This window comes from Loxodonta africana, chromosome 1 (genome assembly GCF_030014295.1).
Source record: "Loxodonta africana isolate mLoxAfr1 chromosome 1, mLoxAfr1.hap2, whole genome shotgun sequence".
NCBI classification, from domain to species: Eukaryota; Metazoa; Chordata; class Mammalia; order Proboscidea; family Elephantidae; genus Loxodonta; species Loxodonta africana.
This window is the reverse complement of record NC_087342.1, coordinates 197769095-197789418: the sequence shown is the minus strand read 5'-3', so window position 1 is coordinate 197789418 and position 20324 is coordinate 197769095. Positions and strand designations below refer to the sequence as shown.

Here is a 20324-nt window from a genome sequence, read left to right as displayed (position 1 = left end):
GCTCCCTGCTAGGGTAGTTTCCTTGTCAGACTTCAGTTTGTACAGATGTCTTAACATGCTTTAAAAGTGCATGTTATCCATGCGTAAACTAGGGAAGATGGGGATTTCTTTCCAAGATTGGATTAGTGGCAAGTCTTTATTTTTCTTTTATTATTTGTTGCTGAATAGGGATGTACTGATACTAATTAAGCTCTGATTCAATTAGCTTCACCTAGTAAATAATAAATAGTGGCTTTTGTAACTGCACAGCGAGCAGTTTGGAGCGTAAAACCTGATAGGTTGGTGTGTATAGGACACAGCTTTACTGCAGGAGTGCCTTTGAGCAATGGATGTAATTGGGGCTTTGAGACCCAACGCCCTCTCTGTACATACACTCCCCTGTGTGGTAATTTGTTTGGGGGATTATAATCCTTTGGTGATTGCAGCTTTATAGTACCAGTAAGTTCTTTTGGCTTTTCTTATAAACAAGGCTTAAATAGCCACCTCGTTTGTGGTGGGAGGAATTATATAGTCTGAACTAACTACAGGCCTCAGTGGTGCAGCCTGAGATCAGCCACCTGCCTGTACTTGTGGCCTGCCAGCCTAAATGGCTTGATTAAAATTTTCACGAAGACTTGAGTGAACATTTAGAAGGCGTGGTAGAATTGGAGCAGAGCAGTAACACTACTCAGAATAATGTTTGAAGAGTGCTTTTTCTTGCTGTGTGAAGATGGAGTTGGGAGATTTGGAAGCTCTTGCAATTTTAGTTTGAAGTTTCTAGAGCATAAACTTAGGCCTTGCAAACAGGAAAGTACCAGTGGGAAAAGTAGAGACAATGATATAGAAAGAAGCAACAAGATTTTAATGATAGGCAGAATCTTTGCGGTAGGTCTTAAAAGAGCTACAAAATATAGCGAACTAGCACCGTTATCTGATTATACTTAGAGAATTTACGGATAGCCTGGAATTGTAGTTGAAACACAGTTTTCTAAAGTAATTGCAGATATGCTCATGTTGTTCTAGGGGATGAAGAAATAATCCCCTTTATGCAAATGCATGAAAATACCCAGATTGTAGTGATAGTGAGAAGACTTTGATCCCCTCAGAAAATTACTGAGCACTTGCCACATGGCAAGTACTTTGCTAACTGCGGGACTTCAGTGGTCTATTTAGAGCCCTTGCCCTGTCTGACTGTAGGTTTGAGCAGTGATTCAGGTGTAAGCCAACTAGGTGATGGCTGAAACCATGTGCTGGCATGCATCCTCAGACCCAGCAAGGAAGGCCTAGATCCGAAACCATACTTCCCTTTGAATGTGGCCAGTAAAGAGCAAGAGGTGGATGGGCCCTGAAGCTTGGGCTAGGCAATAACGCCCACAAGAAGAAGGCGGCCAGCTGCCATTGGGGATGGCAGTCTTTAGAAGATCCTCAGAACGAGGGCACTTTTAGTTGGGAGGGGATTGGTGGTAACCTTAACAAGTGGTTAAATTTGAGAGTAGAAATGAGGTTTCAAAATGTCACAAAGAGAGTAAATAGCAGAACAAAAGAATCCTCTTGGAATATAAATAACATGTTTCTACAGTTTCACCAGGAAGTGGAAAACAGAAGTGCTTTTATAATTGCAGTAAGCCACTTGGAACATTGAATAATAATAGTAACTATTAGCTAATAATAATTATAATAGTAATAGTAATTATTATGAAAAGTAAAACATTGCCATCCAGTTGATTCCAACTCATAGTGACCCTATAGGACAGAGTAGAACTGCCCCATAGGGTTTCCAAGGAGCGGCTGGTGGATTCAAACTGCCCACCTTCTTCTTAGCAGCTGAAAGTTAAACTGATGTGCCACCAGGGCTCCAATTATTATTATAGCTACCTATTACTGATTCCTGGGCACCATGCCAGGTATTTTATTTATATTTAATTTTATGCTCATCTTCCTAGGGAGGTGGAACTCTTCCCATTTTACAGGTGAGGAATTGGCCTTACACAAGTATGTTAACTTGCCTAAGCCTACATAGAGTGAATCAGCTCTTCCTGACTCTGAAGCCCATGCGTTCTGTACTGTACTGCACTAGCTGCCTTTCTAGATGGGGGTAAGTGGGCAAGTAAGGGCTTCCAAAAGTTAAGATTACTTACAGTTGTTAAAGAAGAAATCAATATGAAAAAGGTAGTGAGAATAAGGCGCAGGTGTCCTTATCTTTTCTTGTTACTCTCCTGGGGGACATGCTAATTTTTATTGCAGTTTTAAATCCAAGGAGACAGAGTTTATTTGGTTGGAATGTTTACCTTCAGTCACAAAGCTCTTTATTGTAGTAATAACAGACCAGGTATTACCAGAGCCCTGGTGGCTTAGTGGTTAGGTGTTCAGCTGTTAACCAAAAGGGTAAGCAGTTTGAATCCACCATCCACTACTTGGAAACTCTGTAGTGCAGTTGTGCTCTGTCCTGTAGGGTCGCTACGAGTTGGAATCCACTTGACAGCATTGGGGGTTTTTATTACCAGAGCAGCAATTTGGCATTTCCATTCTATTAGTTCTCTAGACTCAGCTTCTTTAGAGAAGCCACAAGGTTAGGAGTCCAAGGAGCAAGGTGGAGCTTCTTATTAGAGAAGACTTGTTTTTGCTATGGGATATTAAGAAAGCCTATATTGTGGATTTTTTTTTCAAAGAAATATTAGGACTCAATTATGAGTGTTACTATCTTAACTAATTGTTCTCCCCCTGCTGCTCACAGATACTTCCTGTGCCTTCAGCTCCGGCAGGACATTGCCTCTGGCCGCCTGCCCTGCTCCTTTGTGACTCACGCTCTCCTGGGATCCTACACACTGCAGGCTGAACTCGGGGACTATGACCCAGAAGAGCATAGCCCTGATGTCGTCAGTGACTTCCAGTTTGCCCCAACACAGACTAAGGAGCTTGAAGAGAAGGTGGCAGAACTACATAAAACCCACAGGTCTGTTGATTTGCTTACTGGAGAGACAATGGCTGTGAAAACCTTACACAGCTCCTCTTATAACACTTGCTGGGAGTTCCTAGGTGGCACAAACGGTTAAGTGCTCAAGTACTAGCCAAAAGATTGATGATTCAGACCCACCCAGAGGCACCTTGGAAGACAGGCCTGGTGATCTGCTTCTGAAAGGTCACAGCCTTGAAAACCCTGTGAAGCAGTTCTGCTTACATGGGGTGACCATGAGTTGGACTCAACAGCAGCTGCCAACAACATAACAGATGATGCTAGACATTTGAGCATAGTTTATGGGATTATCCAGTTTGTCCTTTTGGAGCATCACCTGGTACTGATCAAGACAATCTGCAGCCCCAAGATACCCTTTCATTGTTTTTGTAAACTACACTCATGGGAATAAATGTTTTTATTTAATAAAAATTTATTTTTCCCTATGGTATCTCCTCCCCCTACCCCCAATCCTATTCTTTAATAAACACATGAACATACTTAGCTGGCATTTACGTAATATTTCTTCTGCCTTTTAATTGTTTTTTATGACCATATTTGATAAGAAAGCCTGGGAAGATGACGAGGCATCAGGATTTGAATCAGAAATGTGGGTAGTGATGGGCGTAGGAGTAGTTATTGAAACATATAGGTGGCTACACTGTCCACGGAAGATTGCCTTTTAGTTTAGCTAAGGATTATATAAATTACTTAAATATTGTATTGTACTTGGAAAGCTCTTATATCTATGTGGAAATAGTGAATTTTGGAACACAAGTTTTTAAAACTCCTGCAAAATTATATTATTTGAAAACAGCTACAAAATTATAATTGTACCATACTGCAAAATTGAAATTTTATAAAATTTTGACTTAAAATGATTTGAAAGGAACATTCAGGGATTAGAAGTTTTAAAACAGTCCATGTTCACTGACTTTCTTTAAAATAAAAATAAATAAATAAATGCAGCATTTAGCTCTATTTTCTTACAAACTTTATTCCAATTCTATTCAACACACATTTACTGTATAAATCTACTTTGAAATATCAGGTGCTCAAATGCCATGGAGAATATGAAAATTAATGGGACAAGCTTAAAATTTTAGCTAAGGATACAGATATGAATGGAAATAAATGTAGTATACACAGAATGCAATATGTTTCGTTGATCAAAGCTGTAAAAGCCAGCACCAGTAATTCTGATCTTTATTTGCTCAATCTTTGTGGAAAATAAAATTAAAGACTTAAGTATTCATCTCAGAACAATGAAATCACAGTTTTGTTCTCAGTTAAATTACGCTGTACCCATTGTTGCTGTGGCTTTTTGCCCCAGTAGAAAAAAAAAATCAATAAGAACTTACCTTCTTAAGACAGCGTAAGGGTGGAGGTGTACATCTTTGCAGTTAACAATTAGAGGATCTCGTGAGAAAAATGCTAGAGGTTAACAATTGAGTCTTCTTATTGGTTTCCTACTTTTCCATAAATTTAGTTGGGTTACTCCCTCTACCCCAAGCTCTCCATGCTTACACCCCACCTCCATTTTGGCCACAGTTGCATCTACTAATAGTATAATATTGTTTCTTTTGATTCACAGGGGCTTATCTCCAGCACAAGCTGATTCTCAGTTCTTAGAAAATGTGAAGAGGCTCTCCATGTATGGTGTTGACCTGCACCATGCCAAGGTACTATAAATATAACAGTGGATGAGGCCTTGTTCCAGTCTGTTGACTGGAGTTTTGAGAGGACTCCAGTTTCTCAATAGCCTAGTTCATTTTTGGGAAAAAGCTAATCATCTCACTTGAGGATCTCTGTAGTATTTCTTTGGTGACTAATTGGTAGAGTTTACAGTTGGGGGAAGGACCACTTGTTCTCTCTCAACTTCATTCTTCTCTTCCCAATCTTTTCATATAATATGTTTTCGTATGTACTTGTCTGAAGACTCACCTCGTCAGTCTTTCTTAGGATCCATTCTTTATTCCTTATCCTGAGTCCCAACTTCTGCTATGCCAATTACTGCCTCCGTACTGGCCTCCTCTTCCCACCCCGCCCATGTCTTGGGAGAGGGGAGCAGAGCCTAGCAACCATAAAGGGCAAAAGTGATATGAATCTGAACACCTATCAAAAAGTTTCTGGGCTGTGAAGGAGCACAACAGTTTTGGGCTCTTTCCCATAGGTCTCTTTGTTTTGCCCTTCATGAAGGGTAAAACACACTGGTCCAGGCTTAAGGTGATAAATCACCTTCAATCTAATTTGAGAAGTGGGAAAAAAATGGAGTATTAGAAGCTGGGGAGGGGGGTGGGTTGGAAGCATGCTGGTAACATCACCTACTTCATGATTTTAGTTATGATGATCATATAGTGGGGAGAGTCGAGGATAACAAAGGCATACAGTAGAAAGATGGATTTGATTTTGAAAAATGTCCAGAGTCACCTCAACATACTGAGGGCATTTATGATTACCTGCTTTTAAAAGACACTGCCAATCCCTAGATGCAGCACAGGAAGTCCAGATCATATTATTTGAGACATTTCTAGGAAGGGCCCCCACCCAAAGATATCTTCCTTCATTTTGTGTTATTAATAGTACTTCATTTTGCAAAACACTTTCCCCCTCAATGATTTCCTTTATTGATTAATATTTCTCCTTATTACAAAAATACATGTTCATCATATAAAGTAAATAGAAGCAAGCGAAAGAAAATAAAAATCACTTTAAAAAAGTTAGAAATAGTACTACCATACGACCCAGAAATCCTACTCCTCAGAATATACCCTAGAGAAATAAGAGCCTTTACACGAACAGATATATGCACACCCATGTTTATTGCAGCACTGTTTACAATAGCAAAAAGCTGGAAGCAACCAAGGTGTCCATCAACGGATGAATGGTTGAATAAATTATGGTATATTCACACAATGGAATACTATGCATCGATAAAGAACTGTGAGGAATCTGAAACATTTCATAACATGGAGGAACCTGGAAGGCATTATGCTGAGTGAAATTAGTCAGATGCAAAAGGACAAATATTGTATAAGACCACTATTATAAGATCTTGAGAAATAGTATGAACTGAGAAGAACACATACTTTTGTGGTTACGAGGTGGGGAGGGAGGGAGGGTAGGAGAGGGTTATTTACTGATTAGTTAGTAGATAAGAACTACTTTAGGTGAAAGGAAGGACAATACTCAATACAGGGAAGTTCAGCTCAACTGGACTGGACCAAAAGCAAAGATGTTTCTGGGATAAACTGAATGCTTTGAAGGTCAGCAGAGCAAGGGCAGGGGTTTGGGGACTATGGCTTAAGGGGACTTCTAAGTCAATTGGCAAAATAATTCTATTATGAAAACATTCTGCATCCCACTTTGAAGTGTGGCATCTGGGGTCTGAAATGCTAACAAGCGGCCATCTAAGATGCATGAATTGGTCTCAACCCACCTGGATCAAAGGAGAATGAAGAACACCAAGGTCACACGATAACTGTAAGCCCAAGAGACAGAAAGGGCCACATGAACCAGAGACTTACATCATCCTGAGACCAGAAGAACTAGATGGTGCCCAGCTACAACCAATGACTGCCCTGACAGGGAGTACAGCAGAGAACCCCTGAGGGAGCAGGAGAACAGTGGGATGCAGATGCCAAATTCTCATAAAAAGACCGGGCTTAATGGTCTGACTGAGACTAGAAGAATCCCAGCGGTCATGGTCCCCAAACCTTCTTTTGGCCCAGGACAGGAACCATTCCCGAAGACAACTCATCAGACATGGAAGGGACTGGACAATGGGTTGGAGAGAGATGCTGATGAAGAGTGAGCTACTTGTATCAGGTGGACACGAGGCTGTGTTGGCATCTCCTGTCTGGAGGGGAGATGGGAGGGTAGAGAGGGTTAGAAACTGGCAAAACGGTCACGAAAGGAGAGACTGGAAGGAGGAAGTGGGCTGACTCGTTAGGAGAGTAAGTGGGAGTATGGAGTAAGGTGTATATAAGCTTATATGTGACAAACGTACCTGACTTGTAAACTTTCACTTAAAGTACAATAAAAATTATTTTAAAAAATTAAAAAAAAAAAAATCACTTAAAATCTCTTTATGCGCAAATAAGCACTGTTATTATTTTGGTACATGTTCTTGTTTTCTTTTTAATCTCTGAGCAGTTGTCCTCAGACTTTTTTTTTTAATGGGAGTATATTCTGAAGTATCATTTTGTGAGGTTGAGTTGTTTTTTTTACTTGGCATAAACCTTTTTTCATCAGTAAATAATCTTTGGCAGCATTATTTTTAACTGCTAGGAGCTGTAACACCTTTAATTTTTAAAAGTGCTTTTCACATGAGCTGTTTCTTGTAAGATTTGAAGGTTTTTATTTTACAGGTACGTAAAACAATGTAGAGAATGACTTGCTGAAAGCCATAATTGTTAATCAGTCCCATGTGTCTATTATCTTCTGATAAAACTTAGTAGGGACTGAAATAGACCTTCTAACACTTGAGTGTTTTTCAGCTTATGTTTTTATATGATGGTGACTGGCTTGGGCAGCTGAGAAACAGAAATAGGGGAGGGAGGGGAAAATGGAGCTTGGGACCAAAAAAATTTCCCTAGGCCTGCCTTGCCTCGAAATCCTTTTTCTCTTGCCACACATAAATCTTGTTGTTGGGAGCCCTGGCGGTATAGTGGTTAAGACCTTGTCTGCTAACCAAAAGGTTGGTAGTTTGAATCCACCAGCTGCTCCTTGGAAACTGTATGGGGCAGTTTTCCCCCATCCTTTAGGGTCACCATGTCTCGGAGTCCACTTGACAGCAGTATGTTCGGTTTTTCAGTTATTTTGTTGATAAATTAGAAACCAGTTCTTAGATGACCATGCTGCAAGATTTTAGGATTTTTCGTTTTAATGTTGTATCTTAGAAAATGAAAGAAAAATATGGCATCTGTTATAGGTTTAAAATGAGCTCTTGCTGTGTGGTTAAGAGCAGAACACTTGCTAAAAAAATTCAAAGTGACATTCATTCATTCAATTTATCATCTTCTAAACTCATTGGATAATATTTGATAAGCAAGATATTTATCATTTATTGAAAAGAATATCTGTAACCTAATATAGCAGTTTAAAAGAAATCTTCATGTAGTTTGTAGTTTTGTGCCATTATACGTTTTTCACTGCCTTAAGATCAGGTATTTTTAATTAGAAGAATTCTTGATGGCACACTCACATTCAAATACATTGAGGAAGGTCGAATGGAGGGACTCTTGATGAAGGTGTGGAAAACCAAAGGGGTGGTATGCTACCTCTCTTAACCCCTCTAGGTCAGGACGGGTAAGGGTAAAGAGTAGTTGCCAGAAGACAGAAGGAGAGAGCTGTCTTGAGAGGAGCCGTGATGTCAGAGGGACACAGCCAGCCTGATGTAAATTCCACAGGGAAGGAGTCTGGCATTAAACACGCTTTCCTTCCTTCCTCCCTCTGCTGTCTGATCTTCTGCCAGAACTTTCCATAGGCTGAACCCACTCAGAAGCCAGTGGACATGGAATCCATGTTTTTCTTGTGCAACAGCTTCTTGTGGGCAGCAAAAACAAGGCAGAGAAGGGCGCTTCTTTGTATTATTTTTCTGACTTTGTTGCTGAATGCAGAAGGCAAATATGGAGAACATGCTTTTTTTCCTTTTCACTTCCTACCATTTATCTATGACTTCAATTCACATAAACACTGATAATTCTAAAACAATACGTGGAGTAAACCAGAATAAACCAATTTATTTGAATCCAGGTTATGTTTGTTTACTAAGGTAAAATAGCTTCAGTGTCCTGTCCAAAGATTGCTTTAGACTAGAGGTAGCTGCTTTGTTCAATGTTTCAAGTGAGGGTTGCCTCCTTACTTGTGGTGAGAACACACTGTCTTGGGCAATCTTCGGCCTTGCTCACTGTCACCATAGCCTGTGATGTTTTTGGCAAACACTCCATTTGAGCCTGGTGCCAAGTTGCTTGGGCACCTGTGCCTGCCTCACCCCAGCTGTTTACTCTTTTTCTACAGAGAATTATGGCTACCAGAGAAAAAAAAGGCACCCTATAGATTTTTTTACAGATTTTTATTTTTTAACCTGATCAGGTGGTCTAGTGTAATTTTAATTGTGCACATGAATTGCTAACCTATCAGCAGAGAAAGCAATTGGTATCAATTACCTACTATTATTTTTTTTTAAAACAAATACAAATTTTGTTAAATTTTTCTCAGTAATAAGGCAATAGAATTGCTACATTTGTTTTTATTGAATTTAATCATAGACTAAATATGGTGTTCCGTTATTTGTTGTAAGAATTTGTTTTACGTTGCTAATCATTTCTGAATGTGTAAATATCTCTGAATAGTATTTAGTTTTGTATATCTTGAATGAGAGGCAGTTCTCCACTGAAAAATATATAACGATTTGTATATTTTGAATATTGTACATTTTAGATCAACACTGCTTAAAATGTGAGGAGACACTTGTTCACGTTTGTCTATCAATTTATTTGGTTTATAAAAAGTCTTTCAGGCTTGTGATTACTCTAGATAGTCATCTATTCCAAATAAAAGCTCTGGGAAATAAATCAATATCAATAAGTTCAAGAATAGTTTGCAGTCCTTTGAACTATGTCATCCAAAGGAATGTTGTAATGAGAACTGGATGTCAGCACTCAGAGTTAGTGATAAACTGCTTGAAAGAATTCGAGATTTCAACTCTGTCAGCCTATTCAAGTAATTTTTAATGAGAGATTGATATTTTGCAGAATATAGTCATCATTTTAACAATTATTAGTCAGTGTAATCCGTCTGAGATAAATTTGCCTAGAGCAGAATGGCTGACTGCACCTTCAAGCAGACCAAGAGACTGTCCCTGAGGGCTGGACTAGGCTCCAGCAAAACCCATTTTATCACCCCTGTCTTTAGGATATCTTAATCTAGTTGTTTCTTTTCTTCCTCTTTAGCTCTTAAACAGAACTTGAGAACTTATTCATATGCCTTTTGAAGAATACTGGGTTCTACAATCATATTGAAGTAACTCGTTGGCAAATCAGCTTGGTTCTTGAAAATGAATAGATTTAAGATGTAGATTGTGTCCTACTCTTTCCGTTAGCTCTCCTGCTGTCACTAAAATTTAAATTCAAACATATCAAGTTGGTATTCTTGGTCATGGTTTGACAGAGACAATTAGCTTCCTGAACTGTATAACTTTCTCACCTCTAACCATGGTCAAATGGTTATGCTTGGCAGGACTCTGAAGGCGTGGACATCAAGCTGGGTGTGTGCGCTAATGGACTCCTCATTTACAAAGACAGACTGAGAATCAATCGTTTTGCTTGGCCAAAAATCTTGAAAATTTCCTATAAACGCAGTAACTTCTACATTAAAGTGAGGCCAGCAGAGGTAAGCATTGTCATGTCTCCCTGGGCACATCAGCAGTTGTCAGTGTCCTCCTTTATGGCCAGCCACAAGTTAACTGAATTCTTTTCCACTGCATTTTAAGCAGATGAAATATTCTTTATTCTTCTGTGGTAAAAAGAAAAGCAAAAGACCAGGATGCTTCATGATAAACCTGCTTATATGTTCCTTTTGCTGAAAACAACAACCGCCCTTCTGTGGAAAAGAATAAGTAGAAAAGGCCTGGCACATAATGGACTCTCATTTTTCCTGTGGAATGAGTAATGTGGTAGAGATTAAATAGGAAGGTGATAAAATGAGTTTTAGTGGACACTGAAAAATGCTGGTTTATGTGAGTAGCTGATACTTGCTATTCATAGCAAATAAAATATTTTCATAGAAAAAAGCATTGCATGCCTATACAAAATTAGATATTCTAATATTTTTTCAAGAAGAATTACTTCTTACAGAAACATCTGGATCCATGTTTTTTACTAACTTCTAATCAACAAGATATGCTAATTTGTTTTATGGATTTATTCCAGCTGGAACAGTTTGAGAGCACCATTGGATTTAAACTGCCAAACCACCGAGCAGCTAAAAGGTTGTGGAAAGTGTGTGTGGAACATCATACTTTTTACAGGTATTTTTAAGAAAACAGCTTCGTATTGCTATTGATACCCACAATGTATTAGGAGCCCTGGTAGCACAGTGGTGAAGCACTCAGCTGCTAACCAGAAGGTCAACAGTTCGAACCTACCATCTGCTCCATGGGAGAGGAGACCTGGCGATCTGCTCCCATAAAGTGTACAGCCTAGGAAACCCTATGGGCAGTTCTGCTTTGTCATACAGGGTAGAGTAGGACTTGATGGCATACAACATGTATTAGGAGGTGGTAGTAGTGTGGCAGGTGCATCAACACCTGGCTTTATTGTTCTTTGGTCTCCTCAGTGCTAGAGCTCCTCTCATTTCAGTTCACTCCTGTGTCTATTTCCATTGCCCCAGCCATGCCTTGTCACCACTCAAAATTGATTTGCCCCTGCAGTAATCCCAAAGGTCACTTGCTGACTTTAATCATCTTTCCTTCCACTACCACCGCACACCCACATCCCTGCTGCCTTTCCTCTTTCCACTCTAACTCACCTCAGGTGCTCATTAGGTGCTCTTATTAGCTCCCTCCTGGCTTATCTTCCTTCCAAACCAGACTGAACTCTCTGTAGTCTATCCCTTTGGCTACCTGATCAGGAGTGTTCTGACACCCACCTTATTTTCCTTTCAAACCAGCCTGAACTCTATGTGGTCTGTCTCTTTGGCTGCCTGATCAGGAGTGTTCTTATACCCACCATGCCAACCTGGTGGTTGTGGATTAGTGTTGTGTCCAGATATCACCACTTCTGTACCTGTGCTGTCAAGTGCTACCTAAAATAAACAGATATCATGATACAGTTTTTTTTTTTAACAATACAAAATAGCACAGCTCTTTTACCCTGGTGGCCTAGTGGTTAGGTGCTATGGCTGCTAACCTAAAGGTCGGCAGTTCAGATCTGCCAGGTGCTCCTTGGAGACTCTATAGGGCAGTTCTACTCTGTCCTGTAGGGTTGCTATGAGTCGGAATCCACTCGACGGCAACGGGTTTGGTGGATTAGTGCTGTTACAGATATGTCATTTCCAACGTCAGCCAGATTCTCAGTGCTACCAGATAAGCCTTTTACTCCCTTTCCCAATTTCAGACATTCATGGATCTTCTTGAGCCTCTACCGCACCCCTTCCTCTCTCTTCAGATGTCTTTCATTCTACAGTGCTCAAATATTAGATTCTGTGGGTCATGAGCATTCTCAGTTTCATATACCTTTTATTCCTGCCCCATAATTAAACATCATCCCACCCACCATTCTTTCCCTCCTTTACTGTCTCAGTGAGGAGATAGCCATTCCTCTGTCTTGATCCCTGTTTCATGCCTCACATAGAATCATGCTTTGTAAATTATATACTTTCCAGTGGGTATCTTTGACTTCTCCTTCTTCAGCCAACAAACACACCCAAGTCTCCTTTAAAGTAAACAGAAGATCTCCTTAGACCAACCACCCTTAGCTGGTATCCTGTCTCCTTTCATATTTTTCTTCAAGGACACATTTCTTACAAGTATAGTTTATTTACCTTCATTTTCACCATTTGTTTCCAGTCCTGCAGTCTTACATGACTGCTCAAGTACATACTTCATCTTTAAGGGTTTTGCTCTGGACTCTTAGGTCTAATCCTGTTTTTCCACGTACTAGTGTGTGACTGTGGGTGAATTACTCAATCTCTCTGTGTCTCACTTTTCTCATTCATTTGATGGTGATAATAATAATATCTACCTTATGGGATTTTTTTTTTTTTTTTCAAAATTAAATAACACATGTGAAACAAACTTAGGGCCATTTCTGGAATATAGTAACCTTTATTATCATTCTCTCCGCCTCCTCATCATTATCATCATTATTCTTAGTTTAGGACCACACTATGCTATTTTTATGGTAAGTTACCAGCTGGCACAAATGATTCCTTCTTGAAGTTAAGTTGACAAATAGGTGTTTTTAAAACTGCTCTGGTACTCAGGTTTTAGAGGAAGAATGTAAACCATAAAATATGCTGATTCCTTCTGACTTAGTTACACTGATCATATAAATCCTTGAAAAGTTTGTAATTTTTCTTGATAATAACATAATTTCTTGAGAACCTATATTAAGACAACATGAGCCTGCACCAAATACAACTAGTAAATAATATCAGCTAGCTAAATGACACAAGTCTAGGCAGGACAGATAACAGGTGTCCCTGTCAAATAATGGTAATAAAAGCAATAACAGTTTTAGAAATGACAAGTGCTAGCAGTCATTGAGCACTTATTGTTGTCACACATACAACCGTTTGCTTTACAGAGTTGTACCTCATTTATTCCTCATCACAGCCAAAGAAGCTGATGCTTAGAGGTAGGTCCCTGTTGTGGAGGGCAGGAGTCAGGCCCTGAGCAGAGGCAGGGACCCAGCGCTGATTCTAAAGCATTGTCCTCCCTCTTGTTCTTCTAGCAGGAATTTCTGAGATATGTTTAGCCCTGCAAAGCCTCAGGCCCTTCTGTCACTTTTGCTAAAGGACCACTGACTCCAAATCTACTTATAATTAGACCAGTTTACTTCTTCAAACTTTTGAGAATAATGGTTAACAAAAGCATTTTTTTGTCTTTAAACCATGTATAACTTTGCTTCCAAAGTGATACAAGACAATATATCTAACACAGAAAGGGGAAATCATAATTTATCTACAGGGTTCTTTGAATCAGATCAGTGGGTATTTTGTTTTCATTTATCACAAAAGGTGCAAAGATTTCTTTAGAAATTATAATGGCTTTCAAATTGAAGCCATTAAAAAATAAACAGATCTGTCTGTTGATTGATAGCCGATCAGCTAGATTAATAGTAGAACAAGAACGTAATAATAAAATGTTATCCTTGCTGGAACATTTAATAGAGCCTGTCACCATTATAAGTGCTTTTACGTGGATTAATTTTAATCTTTACAAAAACATATCTTCTGAGGCATATGTTAATATCTTTACTTTACATGTGGAGAAATTGAGGAATAGAGAAGTTAAAAAACATGCCCATGGTCATACAGTTAGTAACGGGTGGAGGTGGAATTCAAATCCAGGTAGTGTGGCTCCAAGTACTCATGAATGTACCCACCGTGCTGTATACTGTTCAATTGTGTTTACAGCAGATGTGCTTCTAGTAAATCTCAATGTTTCTTACTTTGTTGGTGTGGGAATAAGAGATTAACATGAGATTCTTCTAGCTTGATACTAAACTGCCACTTAAACTTGGCATTGTAAACACAGAGTAATTCCAAGTGAATTCGTGTCATCAGCCAGCTTCATAAAGAGCTTTGTGGAAACTTGTGGTATTCTTGTCAAATGTATGATTCACTTCAGTAATTGATATGCAAGTTTTCCATTAAATGTCCTTTTATTTTCCATGGAGAAACCTTAATGATAGTTTATTTGTAATGACAGAATTTTTACAAAATTAAAATGTTACTGTACTTCTTAATAAAATACGTAAAAGTTGAATTCTGTTTTGACACATCATTACTTTGATCATGTTGCTCAAGGCCTTTGTTGTTGTTGTTGTTGTTGTTAGGTGCTGTCGAGTCAGTTCTGACTCATAGCGACCCTATGCACAATAGAATGAAACACTGCCTGGTCCTGAGCCATCCTCACAATCGTTATGCTTGAGCTCATTGTTGCCGCCACAGTGTCAATCCACCTCATTGAGGGTCTTCCTCTTTTCCACTGACCCTGTACTCTGCCAAGCATGATGTCCTTCTCCAGGGACTCATCCCTCCTGACAACATGTCCAAAGTATGTAAGACGCAGTCTCACCATCCTTGCTTCTAAGGAGCATTCTGTCTGTACTCCTTCTAAGACAGATTTGTTTGTTCTTTTGGCAGTCCATAGTGTATTCAATATTCTTCGCCAGCACCACAATTCAAAGGCGTCAGTTCTTCTTCGGTCTTCCTTATCCATTCTCCAGCTTTCACATGCATATGATGCGATTGAAAATATCATGGCTTGGGTCACGTGCACCTGAGTCTTCAGGGTGACATCTTTGCTTTTCACCACTTTAATGAAGTCCTTTTCAGCAGATTTGCCCAATGCAATGCGTCTTTTGATTTCTTGACTGCTGCTTCCATGGGTGTTGATTGTGGATCCAAGTAAAATGAAATCCTTCACAACTTCAGTCTTTTCTCCGTTTATCATGATGTTGCTCATTGGTCCAGTTGTGAGGATTTTTGTTTTCTTTATGTTGAGGTGCAATTCATACTGAAGGTTGTGGTCTTTGATCTTCATTAGTAAGTGCTTCAAGTCCTCTTCACTTTCAGCAAGCAAGGTTGTGTCATCTGCATAACGCAGGTTGTTAATGAGTCTTCCTCCAATCTGATGCCCCGTTCTTCTTCATACAGTCCAGCTTCTCAGATTATTTGCTCAGCATACAGATTGAATAGGTATGGTGAAAGAATACAACCCTGACACGCACTTTTCCTGACTTTAAACCAATCAGTGTCCCCTTGTTCTGTGTGAACAACCGCCTCTTGATCTATGTAAAGGTTCCTCATGAGCCCAATTAAGTGTTCTGGAATTCCCATTCTTCGCAATGTTATCCATAGTTATGATCCACACAGTTGAATGCCTTTGCGTAGTCAATAAAACACAGGTATACATCCTTCTGGTATTCTCTGCTTTCAGCCAGGATCCATCTGACATCAGCAATGATAACCCTGGTTCCACGTCCTCTTCTGAATCCAGCCTTAATTTCTGGCAGTTCCCTGTCGATACACTGCTGCAGCCGTTTTTGAATGATCTTCAGCAAAAGTTTGCTTGCATGTAGTATTAATGATATTGTTCTATAATTTCCACATTCGGTTGGATCACCTTTCTTGGGAATAGGCATAAATATGGGTTTCTTCCAGTCCATTGTCCAGAAAGCTGTCTTCCATATTTCTTGGCATAGACAAGTGAGCGCCTCCAGAGCTGCATCTGTTTGTTGAAACATCTCAATTGATATTCCATCAATTCCTGGAGCCTTGTTTTTCGCCAGTGCCTCCAGAGCAGCTTGCACTTCTTCCTTCACTACTATAGGTTCCTGATCATATGCTGCGTCTTGAAATGGTTGAACATCGACTAATTCTTTTTGGTATAATAACTGTGTATATTCCTTGCATCTTCTTTTGATGCTTCCTGTGTCGTTTAATATTTTCCCCATGGAATCCTTCAGTATTGCAACTCGAGGCTTGAATTTTTTCTTCAGTTCTTTCAGCTTGAGAAACGCCGAGTGTGTTCTTCCCTTTTGGTTTTCCATCTCCAGCTCTTTGCACATATCATTATAATACTTTACTTTGTCTTCTCGAGCTGCTCTTTGAAATCTTCTGTTCATTTCTTTTACTTCATCGATTCTTCCTTTTGCTTTAGCTGCTCAACGTTCGAGAGCAAGTTTCAGAGTCTCCTCTGACATCCAAGGCCTTTAGTACTGGATAAAGGCTAGTCCCTTTTTGTGTTGTTACAGTCCCAAAAGTGAGACAACAGGTGTCTTGAATTGGTTTTGATATTACTCTTATGAAGAGCTAATAGCAAGTTTGTGACATGGAACATAAAGGGAGCATCAGAAGGAAATAACTCGTTACATGATCTTGAAATGATTGTACAGAAATCTTTTATTGCTTGGCGTGTGTTTTCTAAGAAAGTTTATTTCCACACCGTGAGTTTACCATAGATCAAAGAAAAACATTTTTAAAAGAAAAAGCTAATAAAGGTCTGTTTCGTCCTTTTTTTGCTTTGATTTTTCTTTTTACTTAATTGCAGTTTAATGTCTTAGTGATTTCTTTGTCATCAGAAAATTATAAGGTAATGCTTTGAGTACGTGGTCACCAGTGCCAGTCAGCCAAGAAAGTATTTCATTCCAATTTGAAAAAAATGAGTCTATCTAGTTAGTTGTGACTTTGGCTTTTAAAATATTTGCCTTGTAGTTCTTAGGTTTATATTTTTTGTAAAATGTCTTTTACAATAATTAGTTATTCTGATATGCATTTAAATAATAACCAACTGTCTCACCATTACCTTATAGAAAAATAGACTAAGAAATATGGCGTGTAGAATTCTTTTCACCTAGACTTATACATTTGTCTGGTTATGTTTCCCAGCCTATATAAATGAGAGGCTACCTTCATAATTGAAAAAAGAAAACTTCACTTTTATAAACATACCTACATATATCAAAGGAGTTGCTTTATATTTTATTGACTTAAGACATTAATATTTGGGAGTAATCTTTGCTACTGAAAATATTCAGTATCAGAAGTTATCAGACCTTATCTATCGCTCAACTTCCCTCCACCAAAACCCTGGCCCAGGAGAACTCAAAAGGTGTTCTTAAATGCTGTGACCATGTAATACTAAGAAAGAGAATGGTGAAAAATGAGTATGTGCACGTGTCTTTGTACTTTCCAGCTACTTAAATTCAGGTGCTTTTATAAAGTGAAAGGTGACAGTTGGATCTTATCTAGGCATCAGTTTGTATTTACTGAGCACCAGCTGTATATAGGACCTAGCACAGAGCCATGCGAAGTTATATAAAATAAACTAATAATCAGAAAGTGTGAAAACACTAATGGAAGTTTTCTTAGTTTGTGAAATTGTTTTCCAAAGCATGAGTAGTTTCTTGATCTTCTTTCCTTGTAAGTTCATTTTGTAAAAGAAGAAAAATAAATCTTTAAAAGATCTCTCCCCCTCTTTCTCTTTCTCTCTCCGTTTACAATTTTTGTATCCAAAGCACAGGCATCAGTAGTTCTTGTTCCTGCTTATAAATTTCTTTTTGGAGATGTCCATTTAGGTCATCAATGCATGTTTCTCCTTTGAAATATTCTTTAGAAGTGTGTATTTTTTTCATTCCTAGTAGCTACAGAGACTGTGTCATGAAAAGACAATAAAGATAAGTGCCATTTAGCCAACCTGTTTTTTTTAGAGGATGAGCATTTCACACTCAGTCACTACCCTGATGAACTTGGCAGTAACCTTTTGTTCCATAGATGACTGCTTTCCTTCTTTCCTAAATTTTTTTTTATTTATTTTGTTGTTGTTGAGAATATACACAGCAAACCATACTCCTCTTCAGCAGTGTCTGCCTATGCAATTCAGTGACATTGATTACATTCTTAGAGTTATGCAATCATTGTCAACTTTCTTTTCTGAGTTGTTCCTCCACCATTAACGTAAACTCACTGCCCTCTAAATCTCCTGTCTAATCTTTTGAGTTGCTGTTGTCAATTTGATACCGTGTAGATCTTGAAAGAGCACCATGCTCAATGTTGACATTCTTTACCAGTTAAGTTAAACTGTTGTTTGGTTTTAAGAAAACTTTAAGGGATATTTTTGGCTTAAGGTTTAAAGATTATCTTAGGGCAGTTGTTTCAAAGGTTTGTCTAGCCTTTGTTCCATAAAGTCTGGAATCCTTGACAATCTGAAATTCTGTTCTGCACTAACCCCATTTTGATCAAGATATGTCTATAGAATCTTTGATCACAATGTTCAGTAATGGTAGCCAGGCATCATCCAGTTCTTCTGGCTGCATGGTAAAGGAGGCAGTTGTTCATGGAGGCAATTAGGCACACATTCCATATCCTCCTCCTTTTCCTGACTCCTTCCTGTGTTGTTCCAGGCAAATAGAGACTAATAGTTGTGCCTTGCATGGCTGCTTGCAAGCTTTTAAGACCCCAGGCATTAGGCGATGAACTAGGAGGTAGAGAATCACTAAAGACGTTATTAGGCCAGTTAACTGGGATGTCCCATGAAATCATGACCCTACACCTCTGTATCAAGGAACTACGCACATCACATGAGGGTTTTTGGTTATACATAAGCAGCCTCAGCAGCTACTCTTTCTTTCTTTTGGTCATTGTTGTAAGTATACCTGCCACACAACTTTAGCCAATTCAACTCTTTACAGGTGTACAACTTAATTGACAGTAATTGCAATAGTCCTCTGTGCAATACAACGCTTAATCAGTGCAATTTTTCAATCACTGTTAACCTCCCCTTCCCCCTTCTTCCCATCTGTGGTGACCACTGATAAGCTTTGGTCTCTATACATTTGCTTTTTCTTGTCTTTTTATATAAATGAAGTCATACAATATTTGTCCTTTTGTGGTTGACTTATTTCACTCAGCACAGTGCCTTCAAGTTCCTTCCATATTGTAGTACATGTTGAGATTTCGTTTTTCCTATTGGCTGAGGAGTATTCCTTTGTATGTATGTACCAGATCACTGCTTTCTTACAGAGCATTTTTAGAGCATATTTGGCTGGATTGCTAGGCAGAGAAACACTGCCATATTCAGCCTGTAAAGAGACACTGCGAGGTAAGTGGCCATGCTTCTTGTCCTGCCTCTTCTACTCATGATTGGTATGTGGAGGCATTTAATGTTTTTGTGCATCAGTTTCCTCAGCTGTTAAAGAAAAGTGAGAATTCAGAGCATAGCTAAGGGTTCTTACCTGATTTAAATTTCTGCTGTTCTAGCGTTCTAATTTAAGAAATACAGCTCTTCCCAAAGTAAAGTTCAAGGCGCTGGCCATCATTAGATTGTACTTTCTCACTTTCTCAGCAGCATTACCTATCTCTGCTTGGAAACTCCCTTGGAGGAAAATGGAAGTTATTAAGAAACACTTATGCTCCTCTAGATGAATAGATTTATGCTAAGAAAGCCAGAGTGTAGTAATTCTCCTGTCATCTGTTTAATTCTTATGTGCTGTATTTTCTGGGGGAGTACTTCAGGCATTCATTCTATTGAGAATCCTGAGTTGATGGAGAGTGCCGCTTTTGTATTTATCACATGTAGCTTCACCTTGACTTGAACCTGTTTTCACTGCTTTTTAAGCAGAAGATTTTTTAAAACTGAGCAGAAGTTCTAGAAATACTTGAAATGGTAAAGAACTCTTTAAAAAAACACCCTTCTTAGAGAAAATGTAGGAAAAGTTTTGGAGGAGTTCTCCATATCCTAGAATTCTTGACTAAAGTCTTCCTATTTAATACATTCGAGAACAGTCCTGTGATTATTTTTTTATTAAGACATTTTGCCAACTCTTGATCAGACCGTGAAAGGTAATTTCAGTTAAATTGCAGACAACATTAGCTCATTTACTAAAAACATGCTTTTGTGTTTGAAGTATGTGACATCAAGAAAGGTTGACTTCCTTCATTAACTCAAGATACACCCTCCACTAATCCTGCCTCATTAACGTAATACAACCCATTCCCAAATGGGGTTATAACCACAGGCATAGACGTTAGCCTTTACAACACATATTTTTGGGGGACGTAATTCAATTCATAACAGAAGGCTTATAAATAATCTTTTTCAGGAGAAAGTTTAAGCAGCATTTTTGCAAATGGAGTAAGCATGCTTAGTAAAATGAGATAT

At 38.8% G+C, this 20324-nt stretch overlaps 1 protein-coding gene across 14 annotated transcripts in view; it reads left to right on the top strand.

Moving 5' to 3' along the window:
• Positions 1 to 20324, top strand: part of EPB41L2 (erythrocyte membrane protein band 4.1 like 2) — a 266903-nt gene that overhangs the window by 198802 nt on the left and 47777 nt on the right. For all 14 annotated transcript variants that reach the window (XM_064290827.1, XM_064290860.1, XM_064290856.1 and 11 more), the window contains 4 exons: positions 2714 to 2932; positions 4527 to 4614; positions 10175 to 10327; positions 10867 to 10964. In XM_064290827.1, the coding sequence (XP_064146897.1) occupies positions 2714 to 2932; positions 4527 to 4614; positions 10175 to 10327; positions 10867 to 10964 (558 nt within the window). The remainder of the gene's footprint in view (positions 1 to 2713; positions 2933 to 4526; positions 4615 to 10174; positions 10328 to 10866; positions 10965 to 20324) is intronic.